General features: G+C 34.8%; 1 protein-coding gene and 1 non-coding gene across 5 annotated transcripts in view; both read right to left on the reverse strand.

Annotated features, from left to right (window-relative positions):
- Positions 1-14991, reverse strand: part of PTPN4 (protein tyrosine phosphatase non-receptor type 4) — a 240837-nt gene that overhangs the window by 61345 nt on the left and 164501 nt on the right. For all 4 annotated transcript variants that reach the window (XM_003909217.4, XM_009185052.3, XM_009185053.3 and 1 more), the window contains 2 exons: positions 8336-8399; positions 3272-3444 (listed from right to left, as the gene is read on the reverse strand). In XM_003909217.4, coding sequence (XP_003909266.1) covers positions 3272-3444; positions 8336-8399 — 237 coding nt within the window. The remainder of the gene's footprint in view (positions 1-3271; positions 3445-8335; positions 8400-14991) is intronic.
- LOC116269338 lies at positions 6152-6258 on the reverse strand. Its single transcript, XR_004176811.1, has one exon. It is a non-coding gene; the product is annotated as a small nucleolar RNA U13 (small nucleolar RNA).

Genomic DNA, 14991 nt, shown 5'->3' on the forward strand with positions numbered 1-14991 from the left:
TATGTGTTGACTTTGGACTTGAATGGCAATGTGATCATGTTTAATATTTTTTGGTCATGTTTTTGTCTTTAGGACTTGGTTGACAAATGATGGCCCACAAGTAATACAAGCTTGAAGACATAAGTTTTATTTGGCATACATACTGTTTGTTGTTGTTAAGAGACAGGGTCTTGCTCTGTCACCCAGGCTGAAGTGCAGTGGCCTGATCATAGTCCTGTAACTTTGAACTCCTGGCCTCAACTGATCCTCCTCCCTGAGCCTCCTGAGTAGTTAGGATTACAGGTGCATGCCAAAAAGCCCAGCTAATTTTTAAACTTTTGGTAGAGACAGGGGTCTGCCCATGTTGCCCAGGCTGGACTTGAACTCCTGGCCTCAAACAATCCTCCCACCTTGATCTCCCAAAGCACCGAGATTACAGGCCCCCATGCCTGGCCTACATTATTTTAAAATATTTAATTAAAACTGATAAACCACTAGCAGACTAATCAAGGAAAAAAGAAGACACAAGTTACCAATACCAAGAATGAGAGAAGCAACATTATTACATATTCTAGAGATTAAAAAGAAATGGGGAATATTATAAACTCTGTGCCAATAAATTCAACAATCTAGATGAAATGGATAAATTTGCTGACAGACACAAACTACCAAATCTTGCTCAGGAAGAAAGACAAAACCTTAATTGCCTTATCTATTAAAGAATTTGAAAGTTCAAAACCTTCCTATTTATAAATAAGACTCCTGCCCCAGATGAATTAATTTGCAAATTCTATCAAACATTTAAAAAGGAAATAATATTATTATTATGCAGCCTCTTCCAGAAAATGGAACTTTCTCAACACATTCAATGAAGCCAATTTGACCCTGACATGATAAAATCTGAAAATATCGTAAGAAAGACAACTACAGAGATCTATCCCTCATAAACACATATGCGAAAATCCTAAACAAAATTTAGCAAAGTGAATCAATCAATATATATAAAGGATATCATTGCCAAGTGGGGTTTATCCTAGGAATGTAGGGCTGGCATAACACTTGAAATGCAATCAAAGTAATTCATCATACTAACATCAGATTTTAAACTTTGAATATGATTTCTTATGTGTGAATTATACTTCAATAAAGCTGTTAAAATAATTGTTCAATTTTCTAAAATGTACATATCCCATTTAATAGTCCTTAATCTCAGTTTTGTTGAAAAACATGTAAAATTTGTCAATACTAGGCCAATCTTCCCCAAGGGCAGTAACAGCCTTCTGAATGGCAGGTGTTGCTCCCCTCCCGGTTGATCTTTTTTTTTTTTTTTTTTAAATCAGACTGTACTTGAACTTGCTTTTATTAATATTTATGGTACAAATTTCCTTCTGTTTCAGTGATGATTTCCTCCCAAACAGGTTTTTCCAACTGTTTTTTGTATTTGAAGTCACCATATGTAAACTTTGTTTGCTTTGGTACGGTTTGGGTAACTTCTTTGACTTTTTTCTCATCTTGTCTGAGACTTGCTTGAATTACAGTTGAAGACTGATTATTGGTCCTACTCATTTCTTTGTATCTAAATTAAATGGTGTGTGTTTATGTCACATTCGCAAGCACAAAGCGGAGAAAAGAGAATTCGAACAGAGGGTAAGAGTAGTCCTTGTATAACTACCCTGGTAATCAATTAGAAAGTAAATTCACTGAAATAATATCTTTAGGGTTTGTACTGTTCTCATTTCACATAAAGCCGTGGAGATTTCTTCTGTCCTTGCTGAGATTTATTAACAGTAGGTAAGCCTCTTTGCTTTTTCCTTGATTTTCATTATAGGTCTGACACTTTCTCCTTCCATCTATTTACTTTTAAATTTGTAAGTACTGTCATCTTACTTTGCTCAAAATTGCTTTCAGGAAGGCAAAAAAAGGAGTTAAACATGACAGCAAACCGCTTAGGAAATTACTGTGCCTTTTGTTCGGTTAAAAATATTCTAATTCTGTTTGTTACTACTGAACTTTTGAGCCACTTTTACTAATTTTTCTGGGGTTGGAGTCATGTATTTTAAGTGACATATCCTGTACTAAGCTTCATACTGTTATTTTTACTGACATTACAAATTAGGCAATTATACATGTTTAGGTTTACAATTTAAATCTTTTCTGGGAACATCTAAACATTTTTCTCATGAATATATAACATGAATTAATCTTAACACATAACGGTCAAGGCTTTTTTATTTTATTTTATTTTTATTTTTGAGATGGAGTCTCACTCTGTCACCCAGGCTGGAGTGCAATGGCAAGATGTCGGCTCACTGAAACCTCTGCCTCCTGGGTTCAAGCGATTCTCGTGCCTTAGCCTCCCAAGTAGCTGGGATTACAAGTGCCCACCACCATGCCCGGCTAATTTTTTTTTGTTTTTGGTAGAGACGGGGTTTCACCATGTTGGCCAGGCTGGTCTTGAACTCCTGACCTCTGGTGATCCGCCTGTCTCGGCCTCCCAAGGTGCTGGGATTACAGGTGTGAGCCACTGCGACTGGACAAGGGTTTTATTTATCGAAGATGAAAAATCTTATTTTGTGAAGCATAAACCAACAAGAATGAATAATACTTGTTTTACTAAAAGATAATGAGTAACTTTCTACATGATTCTTACCAGGTTCCACTTAAAAACTAGCTTTCTTGGGCCTTGTAATAATTCCATAGGTAAAACTAATCAGAGCTTCTTCAGATTTAGTTATTCCCCAAAGATCTGTTGCCTTCAGAAAAAATAAAAGCTATCAAGAATAAAACAATTTTAGGAAACGGAACCTGGGGTTACTGTTCAATGACTAAATCTGATTTTGCCTCATGACTATTTTAAACTCTTTACAATAAAGGGTTTGACAACCCAAAAATATGCTAAATTCTAAATTAAAAAACCAATAATTATATAGTTTTAAGCAGAAGATATCTTGGGTGTCTTAGAACAAAGAAAAGTTTTTAAGTAAATATCTAATAAAGACACAATAGAAATTATGTCATCTGTCTTGATTGTAAACAAGTAAATGTAGTTAATTTACTCCAGAAAATAATGACCAGAAAATACAGAAAACAGAAGTGGCTTCTCAAGCCTGCAGTATATCACAAGAACCGATAGAACTTTTTAATGATACTGATACAGAGGTTGCAATCCATGCGAATTTTGACTCAGTTAAGTATGTGTAACAGAGGCTGTATGGTTCCATAAACTACATCTTTATTTTCAAGAAAGGAAAAAACCCCAACAATAAAGCCTTAACACAGAAGCAATACTTACCAGTACCGGAATTTTGAACCTAATGTAAAATAATGTGCAAAAAAATTCTTTTGAGGTGGAAGTGGTCTGTCCAAACGGAAGAATGTGTGATGTTCTACACATGCTTTCCACAAATTTTTACATGCTCTGTAATTCACCATATTAAATCCCAATAATGTTTCTCTAGATTCATGCTGTAATAAATGACAAAATGCAGAGAATACCAAAAAAATGTCAGGATCTAATGCTCCATTTAATTTACTTTTGACAGATAAATTATTCTAGCCTTCTAAACACGAACTTGTTAATGATATAGATAGAATCTACAGGATCTTTTATCTAGGGTTTTTTGCTTATCCAATAAAAAGGCAATGAAGTATACGGAAAAGCCTGCAAAATCTGGACCTAATTCAGTCTTTTTTTTTTTTTTTTGAGACAGAGTCTTACTCTGTCACCCAGGCTAGAGTGCAGTGGTGCAATCTTGGCTCACTGCAACCTCCGCCTCATGGGTTCAAGTGACTCTTGAGCCTCAGGGTCCCGAGTAGCAGGAATTAAAGGCATGCACCACCAAACCCAGCTAACTTTTTCTATGTTTAGTAGAGACGGGGTTTCACCATGGTGGCCAGGCTGGTCTTGAACTCCTGACCTCAAGTGATCGACCTGCCTTGGCCTCACAAAGTGCTGGAATTACATCATGAGCTCCCGTGCTGGCCTTGTTCATTCATATTACAACTCTTAGGAACTTTTACCTTAGATCATAGTTAGAAATGAGCTCAAAAGAAATGAGCTAATATGTATCTGTTTTCAACATTAGCTATGACTCTGTTTCAAAATATAATTCTAGGCCATAAATTAAATGTTAAAATACATCATCACAACTTTTAACAATATCCCTAATTTAAAATATCTGTCGAGATTGTAAATAAGAACATTCAGCAGCTCTGAACACTATTACATAATTCAAATTTTAAAATTAGTACTAAAATAATTTTCCATTTTCTTGAACACTGGTACAGATTTCTAAATAAATAATGTCATTAAAGTAAACCATATATAGCAACATTCACATCCCATAATTGCACAGCTCTGATTTTCACACAATAAATGCAACCATTTAACCTTTACCCAGTTCCAGAAATGGATCGTTATTACCACCGCAGAAGTATCCTTTATCTCCCCTTTCTACCAGATTACCTTCCCAAAGTTAATCACTCTTCTGCCTTTATCACCATAGAATAGTCATGCTTGTTTTTGAACTTTATTGTACATACATGGAATCACACATATGTGTCTTTAGGTCTGGCTTTTGTTCAGCATTATGTTTCTGATATAAATTCAAAGTTTGTGAAGCAGCAATTCACTCATTTCCACAGTACTCTATTATAATGAATTTAATAGTTAACTTATCCACTTTTACTGTTCACAGACATTTGATATTTCTAGTTTGGGGATATAAGAAGAATGCAGCCATGCATATTTCTGTATGTTCTCTGGTGTACACATATGCACATTTTTGTTGCTGGGTCATTTGATGTACGCATATGCTCAGCTTTGGTAGATAATGCCCAACAGTTTTCCAAAATGGGTAGATCAATATACACTCCCTCCCACCAGTAGCATATGTGCCATATATTCACAAACTACTGGTTTATCAATTTCTTTCCCCTTACTGTTCTGTTGTGTATGTAGAGGTAGCATATTTTGGTTATACTTTGAACCTCCTTTATAATTACTGAGGTTCAATGTTAATGGCCACGTGGATATCCTCAATTGTGAACTGTCTATTCAATTCACTGGCATATATTTCTATCAGGATGCATATAAAACCAAGGATTCTGTGTGTATTACATAATGTTCTATACTGTTTCACTCTCTTAGTGATATCTTTTGATGAAGAGAGTTATTAATCTTAACACAGTCCAAATCATCAATCTTTTAAGGGTATGAAGGTTTCCTTCTATGTCCGGTTAAAGAAATCCTTGCCCATCAAAAGTTCATTAAGATATTTCCCATGACTAATACATAATAAAATGCCCATGTATAAAGTATTAAACTATCATATCAGAAGGAAACATGCTTAAAACATCACTTCTTGATTACCAGAAAATTAAGTCTTACTTATGGTTAATAGTTGTTTTGTTTGTACTAACATATATAGTTTATATGTTTTACCATATGCCATAAACATTATGCAAAGTAAGAGAAAATGTCTCAGCTACTGTGATGCACTAATGCTTCTCACTATCAGCATCTAAGATGCATATATATTCACGCATTTTGACACTTGGTATACTTTTCAAAAAGTCTGTAAGTAATTTCCATATTCTATCATTATATTTGAAATGTAACAAAAATTTTTCCAGCCCAATTTCTAAACAATACACAAAAAAAGTTGTACTGAGAGATAAGTACATTGTATGAAGTTTGGGTATTTAAAAACAAAGAGATGTTTTAGAAAGACGACATTAACAAGGCCATCTTTTGCAGAGTATGCCTGTATACTGTCTTTTTTTTTTTTTTTTTTTTGAGATGGAGTCTTGCTCTGTTGTCCAGGCTGGAGTGCAGTGGCGCGATATAGGCTCACTGCAACCTTCACCTCCTGGGATGGAGTCTTGCTCTGTTGTCCAGGCTGGAGTGCAATGGCGCGATATAGGCTCACTGCAACCTTCATCAAGAGATTCTTGTGCCTTAGCCTCCCAAGCAACGGCAAATACAGGTGTGTGCCACCACATCCAACTATTTTTTTGTATTTTAGTAGAGATGGGGTTTCGCCATATTGGCCAGGCTGGTCTTGAACTCCTGGCCTCAAGCAATCCACCCACCTTAGCCTCCCACAGTGCTGGGATTACAGGCGTGAGCCACCGTGCCTGGCCTGTATACCATCTTTACTTTCTTTTCTCCTATCAGACAGGTTGTAATGTGCCTATGCTGTAACAAAGTCTGAGGAAGGCATATCTTACCAAATAGCATGAAAATCTAATCATCATGCTTATGAACTACAAAAGGATCCCTGTATACTGTCTTTAATCAATTGTCAGTTAGATATTGTTGCTGTTATCACTTATTGGTAAACACACTTTTAACTGGTACACTACTTCAGAAAATGAGTGTGAGGATTCAGTGATATGAAAATGACCGGTCTTCTACCAGGCACGTAGTAAGTTCTCAATAAAGCCTGGATATTATAACTATTATTAATAACAATAGTATTATGATGGGATATTATTAGAAGTTAAATTAGAAAAGTTGACTTCTACAGTGCCATCTACGATTACTTAAAGTAAAATATTTGCCCTCTGGTTTCCAGATAACAGTATTATATTTTAATCAGCTAAATTTTAAAACATGTAAAAGAATTTCCATTAGCAGCATTAGTCATAATATCCCCAACCTGGAAATGGCAAAGCTGTCCATTAACAGCAGAATGAATTAATAATTTATGGCATAGTCATTCAGAAGAATACCATACATAAGTGAAACGAACTAATGTTATATGCAACAACATGGATGAATCTCACAAAAAATGTTAAGGGAAAGAAGGCAGACAGTAAAGACAACAACTGTATAATTTCATTTTTTAAAGTTCAAATATAAGCAAATTAATCCATGGTCATACAAATGAGAGTAATGTTTACCTTCCAGGAGGCTTAATGACTGGAAGTGGGCATCAGCTCCAGCAGCAACATTTCAAGCATCTGGGGTGCTGGTAAAGTTCTACATATTAGAAGGAGGTACATATCCTACATATCTTGGAGGTGCTGATATGGATATGTTCACTTCATCAAGTTGTGTACTTAAAATATGCACATTTTCGGTATATTTTATTTCAATAAAAATTCTCTTGAAAAAAATCCCTTTATATTTTATGAACATAAATGATAAACCACAGTTTATAATCACTTAGTAGATCAACACAACAGAGCTGATTCAAAGACTTTCTTTATTTTTCAAGAGGCAGTAGTGTCCTGCTCTGTTGCCCATGCTGCAGTACAGTGGCACAACCATAGCTCATTGCAGCCTTGAACTCCTGGGCTCAACCTATCCTCCCACCTCAGCCTTCCAAGCAGCTGAGATAACAGGTAGAAGCCATCACTGTAGCCAAAAGCTTTTTTTGTTTGTTTGTTTTTGGAGACAGGGCCTCCCTATGTTATCCAGACTAGAGTACAGTGGTGTGATGATAGCTCATTGCAGCCTTGAATTCCTGGGCTCCAGAGATCCTCCCACCTCAGCCTCCTGAGTAGCTGGGACTAGAGGCACACATCATCACACCTGGCTAATTTTTTTTTCCTTTTTTTTTTTTTTTGTAGAGACAGTGTCTCACTAAGTTGCCAAGACTGGTCTGGAACTTCTGGTCTCAAGTGATCCTCCCACCTCAGCCTCTCAAAGTGCTGGGATTATAGGATTGAGCCACTGTGGACAGCCCCAAAGACATTTTTAAGGTTTCAAATACATTTTACACACATACACATACAACCATCTTGAAATCTGCACTAATCTGCCAAGATTTCTCAGATTTCTAAGAAATAATGTAAATCAAAGGATAAGGTTAGTTTGATTTAATGAAACACATAAAATCATTTACAAGATGAAATTATTTGCAACACCATACTTTCCATGACAACCCAATTTGTTATTTTTAATATATAAAGCCATTACCACTCCAACAAAGGGAGGCAACGTGTTATAAGTTCATGAACTTGTAATACTCAGCTCCCCTAAAACGAAATGAACTTATATACGAAAGGAAGTACTAGAGATTTAGTAGGGGAAAAGGGATATATGAAATGCTCATTTGCTGCCCTCCATACAGGGACCCTGAGGTTTTCAATGAACATCATGTGTGAGAAATCAGTTTCTAAGCTCGAGAAACAGCAAGAGGAGTATCTAGAAGAACTTTAAATGAGAACCACATACACACTGGAAAAACAAGTACATTTTGTTATAACAAGTGAATTCATTACCTCAGCAGGCAGTTATCCATAGTATTAATTGCACTTTCACTTGTACTAATAGAAAACTTCTGTCATGAATGGGTATTTCTTAAAAGGCTTCATTTACATCAATAATTATTAAATCAGTACTCACCAATTCTTTTCTAAGTTGAATAAAAAACTGTTTGCACTTAAAAGAAATTTTTACAATCTTCAACCTGGACAAAAGAGAATAAATTATTCAAAGTATTGCATAATGATAAAAATATTAACAAATTACAAAAAATATTTTACATGTATATTTAGTAATACCTAAACATTTTATCATATATACATACACATAGTACATAAAGAATTGAAAGTTTTTGGTGCTTCGTGGAAAAAATTAGTATTTGTGTTCAACTGAGGAAAATTTTGTATCTACAGAAACACTTAAAAACAGATGTCACAAATTAAAATTTCAAAAAATATCACTAACTTAGTTGTTTACTCTCTGCAAATTTATAAGCAAGCCTTGGAAAAATGTAAGATTTAATTATTTTATGCAACAACCCTAAAAACACTTTTAATTTTAAAAAGCATTAAATTTTAAAAAGTTACCTTTCTACACCACCTTTCTTCTTAAACGCAACCCACATAATGCCATAAGAGTTCCCAAAGCCTTATTAGTACAATCAGTATAAGCCAAGTCATTTTACCTCATTCAAACCATATAATAAGTAACACAGTAAACACAGTCTTTTTAAACTTTAAGACATAGAGGTAGTAAGACTAAAGAGATTTGATCTTACTGAGCAAAATAGCCTTCAGGATCCTGTCTCAATCTTCTAAGTAAATATATTCATGATAATTCTAAGTCTGAATCTTCATGGCTTATGGCCCTATCTATCCAAGAAGCTCTCAGCATTCTCAAAGAATAAACTTCTCACACTTTAATCACTTGAAGAGGCAAATGCATGAGTGAACTTCAAGCATGCATGTTCGGAGTAGGGAAGAAGAGATTTGTTTAGGCTTCTGATTTGAAAATTTTGTATTTTACTTTTGGATACTGAGCTTTCACTTGACAGGGATATAACAACATGGGAAAAATATTCTGTCATAGAGATTCTGTCATAGACAGAGGGCATTATTTCTAGAAGCAAAAAAAAAAAAAAAAATAACAAATAAAAATTTACTGTATTTATGGGAAAAAAAGGCAGGTGCCTCAATTCAAAAAATCCTATGAAGACATACTGATATTTCAGAAGTTAGACAACAAAAAACACTGTTCATTTCTAAATGATCAAGAGAAAGGAAATCTAGGTCGTTTCAAATCACCTTAATTTCAAAAATTCCCAGGAAGGTATCAATCAATGAACAAAAATCTTTTCACTGAATGTTCTCTGTTGTACAATATATATTTTGTATAACTTTTATTTTCTTATAAATGTATTTTGTGTGACTTGTATTTTCTACAAAGTTTTTTTCAGAAATTTACCAATGTACAAATTAAAAATCTTTCAAACAATATCTATTTTATATAGCAGTAATACAGCTATAACCGTTTTCTTTTGGCTACTATATGCCTGGTTTATTTTTTTCAATGTTTCTGTCATTTTGTATAACATTTTAGGTATGTCTCTTGTAAACAGTATAAAGATTGATTTTTTTTTAACTGGAACAATCCCTTCCAGTAGTTAATAGATCATTAGACATACTACGCATTTTTCACATGACATCAGAGTTTTTACACTGACTTTACATTTCAGTTTAAGGTTTGCCTTTGTCATCTTAAAATGTATCCTATTACAGACACAGTTTCACTATGTTGCGCAGCCTGGCCTCAAACTCCTAGGCTCAAGTGATCCTCCTGCCTCAGCCTCCTGAGTAGCTGGGACTACAGGTGTATGCCACTGCATATGGCTCAGACTGATTTTTAAAAATTCAGTTTGAATGATCCAAAATATATGAAACAATAATAAGTACTTGAAAAGACACTCATTATCATTAGCCAGCAGGGGAATGCAAATAAAAACTACAATGAGATACTACTTTACACCCACAAGAATGGTTATAATAAAAAATACAGATAACAAGTGCTGGTGAGAATTTGGAGAAATTAAACCCACATGCAATGCTGGTGGGAACGTAAAATGATGCAGCCATGTTTGAAAACAGTTTAGCAAACCCAAGTATTCCACTCCTAGATACATACACTCAAGAAAAATGAAAACATATGCCCACACAAAAACTTGTACAAATGTTCAGAGCAACATAATTCTTACTAGCCCAAAAGCGGACAAAACTGGTGATATAAATGTGGTATAACTATAAAATGGAAAATTATTCAGCAATAAAGGGGAAAGTAAAATGGATACATACTACAATGTGGATGAACCTCAAAAATGAATGAAAAAATCAATCACAAAAGACCACATAGCACATGATCTCATTCAATATTAATATATAGAATAGGCATATCTATAGAGATACATGATAGTGATTAGTGATTGTCTAAGACTTCTGGCAAATAAAAAGCAGAGAAAGGAACAGGGAATGACTCCTAATAATTACAAGGTTATCTTTTAGGGGTAATATAAATGATTCAAAATTAGATTATGGTGATGCTGTCCCTGAAACTATACCACAAACCACTAAACTGTATACATTAATAGGCAAATTTATGGTATGTAGATTATATCAATAAAGTTATTTAAAAATTCAGTTTGATGTTTTCAATATGAATATCCAACACATTTACAGTTTTGATAATAACTAACATACTTGGATTTATCTCTACTGTAATATTTTTTTGCTACTTGTCCAAAGTTTTCTGTTTCTACTGGAATGCCAATTCCAGTAGATCATATAACTATTCTATATAACTATTTTATATCATATAACTATTTTATACTGTTTTACTGATTAAATTTCACATGGTTTTGGAAGGCAGCTAGGCTCACCATTACACCACCAATGCATCTTTTCATTTTCCCTTTTAAGCATTTTATTATGTATAACTGACATGCAAAATGAACATATTTAAAGTATATACTTTGGTAAGTGTGACGTATGTATGTACTTATCAAATCATCATCACAGTCAAGATAGTGAACATATCTATCATTTCCAAAAGATTCCTTCTGCCACACTATAATCTTCCTCTAGAACTCCAACACAGCAACCCATCCCGCCTACGTAACCACTGACCAACTCTGTGTCCCTACAGATGGAATTTTCTAGAATTTATATAAATCGAAGCATAGAGTATGTATTTTTCATCTGTCTTCTGTCACTCTGCTTGATTATTTAGAGATTCATCTGCATTGTGTTTTTCACTAAATATTTTCTCCACTTTGCCGAGGAGCATTCCACTCTATGGATATACCACAACATGGATGGAAATAGCCATCACTTCATGACGAACATTTAAGTTGTTTCTAGTTTTTGGCTATTACAAATAAAGTCACTTTGAACACATGTGTGCAAGTCTTTGTATGAACATTTGCTTTAATTTCTGTTGGTCAAATACTAGGTAGGAGTGAAACAGCTAGGTCATATGGTAGATATATTTCCAACTTTTTAAGAAACTACAGAAGAGTTTTCTAGACTAGTTAGACCATTGTATGTATTATAAGAATATACTCATTCTAGTCTCCTTAATGCTTACTACTTGCATGGTACAGCTTTTTATCTCTGAAAATAAAGCCAATCGCTATATGTATATTCTTATCTACAAGGAAAGCCATTATACTTTTTTCTTCCCCATTTGTTTGCCTTTTATTCCTTTTTCCTTTTTCTTTTCTAAAACACTGGTAAGGACCTGGTGTACAAAGCTGAAGAGAAGTAGTGACACGAAGTATATATTTTCCTGATCTTACATAAAAAGCATTAAGACTGTCACCATTTTGTACAATATTAGCAGATTTTTTGTAGATGCCCTTAATCAAAATGGAAAGTGCCTCTTATTTATAGTTAGCTATGTCTTTATTTTTTTATCATGGTCAATTTTGTCAAATTCTTTTTCTGCATCTATTGAAATACTCAAATGTTTTTTCTATGTTATTATAATAATACGGTTAATTATACTGATTGACTTTCAGATGTTAAAGCAATCTTACATTCTTAAAATAATCCCCATTTGAACATGATGAATTGTCATTTTTATATATTACTCAATAGAATCTGCTAAACTTTTATTAGGTATTTTTGCATCTATGTTCATGAGTAACTGCAGTTTTCTTTCCTTGTAAAGTCTTAGCCTGGTTTTAACATCAAGGTAATAATCACATAAAACATGTTCCTTCTTTATTGTCTAAAAGAGCTTATGTAGAACTAGCCTTACTTCTACTTCAAATGTTCGACAGAATTCACAACAAGGGGCCTGGAGCTCAAATGTTCAAAGGTTTCTAATTACAATTTCAACTTCTTTAATTGATACAGATAGATTCAAGTCTCTTTTCTTCTCAGGTCATTTTTTAGTTTGTCTTTCAAGGAATTTGCACATTTAATCTACGGTGTGAAATTTATTAATGACATTTGTATTAGTCCATTCTCACACTGCTAATAAAGACATGCCCAAGACTGGGTAATCTATTGGGGAAAGAGGTTTAATTGACTCACAGTTCAGCATGGCTGGGGAGGCCTCAGGAAATTTACACTCATAGCACAAGGCAAAGGGCAAGCAAGGTACTTTATTCACAAGGCAGCAGGAAGGAGAAGTGCAAGCAGGGGAAATGCCAGATGCTTATAAAACCATCAGATCTCATGAGACTCACTCATTATCAGGAGAACACAAAGGGGGAAATTGCCCCTATGATTCAATTACCTCCACCTGGTCCCACCCTTGACACATGGGGATTATGGAGATTACAATTCAAGGTGAGATTAGTGGCAGTGGTGGTGGGCGGGGGGGCGCAGGACACAGAGACAAGCCATATCAATATTCAAACATTCAAATCTGCTCAAATATTATTTTATTATGTTTTTAATGTATGTAGGGTCTGTAATGATATCCCCTTTCATTCTGGATACTGGTACAGCCAAACTTTAGATATACTTAGGGCTTAGTTCCAGACTACCACAATAAAGCGAATACTGTGATAAAGTGAGTCACACAATTTTTTAATTTCTCAGTGGATATAAAAGTTATGTTTACACTATACTGTAGTCTATTAAGAGTTCAATATACTATAGTGAAAACAATTGGTATAATAAAAAATCAGAGTAATTTGTAAAAAATTCTAATGATCATCTGAGCCCTCAGGAGTTGTAATCTTTTTGTTGGTGGAGGGTCTTGCCACAATGTGGCAAGACCACATTGCCAAATGCTATTTGATAGCATTTACCTACAATAGAACTTCTTTCAAAACAGTCAATCCTCTTGACCCAGCTGCTGCTTTATCATGAAATAGTCTATATCCTTTGTCATTTAAACAATGCTCACAGCATCTTCACCAATAGTATATTCCATCTCAAAAAAATCACTTTCTTTGCCATCCATAAGAAGCAAATCCTCATCTATTCAAGTTTTATCATGAGATTGCAGCAATTCATCCCCTACCTCATCTTCGGACTCCACTTCTAATAATAATTCTCTAGCTATTTCCACCCCACCTGTAGTTACTTCCTCCACTTAAGTCTTAAGCCCCTCAAAGTCATCTATGAGGGTTGGAATCAATTTCTTCCAAATTCCGGTTAACATTGCTACTTTGACCTTCTACTATGAACCATGACTGTTCTCAATGGCATCTAGAATGGTAAATCATTTCCAAAAGGTTTTCAACCTACTTTTCCCAGATCCATCAGAGAAATCATCCTCAATGGCCACTACAGTCTTACAAAATATGTTTCTTAAAAAAGACTTGAAAGTCAAAACTACTCCTTGATCCATCAGCTACAGAATTCATATTGTGGCAGCAAACATGAACCTCCTTGCTATCTCTAACAGAGCTCGTGGGTGGCAAGATGCATTGATTGTCAATGGGCAGTAATATTCAGAAAGGAATCTTTTTCTAAGCAGTAGGACTTAACAATGGGCTTAAAATATTCAGTAACCTATGCTGTAAACAGATGTGTGGTCATCCAGGCTTTGACGTTCCATTTCTAGAACACAAGTAGGGTAGATTTAGGACCTAGCATTTACAGAATGGTAAATGAGCACTGGCTTCAACTTTATTCCGTAACAAGAGACTCAGTCAGTCCTTTGAAACATTGAAGCCAGGTATTAACTTCATCTATGATAGTCCTAGATGGCATCTTCTTCCAACAGAAGGCTGTTTCATCTACACTGAAAACCTGTTGCTTAGTGTAGCCATTCATCACTTAGCTAGATAGCTAGATATTCTGTGTAACTTGCTGCTTCACTTTGAACTTTTATGTATGAAGATGGCTTCTTTCCTTAAGCCTCATGAACCAACCTGCACTAGCTTCAAACTGTTCTTCTGCAGCTTTCTCACCTCTCTTCTCAGTCTTCACATAATTAAAGAGAATTAGAGTCTTGCTCCGGATTAAGCTTACGGGAATGTTGTGGCTGGTTTCATGTATCCACACCACTAAAATATTCTTCATATCAACAATAAGGCTGTTTCACTTTTGTATCATTTGGGTGTTCAATGGAGTAGTACTTTCAATTCCTTCAAGAACTTTTCCTTTGCATTCACAATTTGGCTAATTGGTGCAAGAGGCCTAGTTGTTGGTCTGTCTGAGTTTTTGACACGCCTTCCTCACTAAACTTAATCATTTCTAATTTTTGATTGAAAGTGACAAAAGTGCAACTCCTCCTTGCACTTGATCACTTACAGACCACTGAAGGGTTATTAATTGGTCTAA

This window comes from Papio anubis, chromosome 10 (genome assembly GCF_008728515.1).
Source record: "Papio anubis isolate 15944 chromosome 10, Panubis1.0, whole genome shotgun sequence".
NCBI lineage: Eukaryota > Metazoa > Chordata > Mammalia > Primates > Cercopithecidae > Papio > Papio anubis.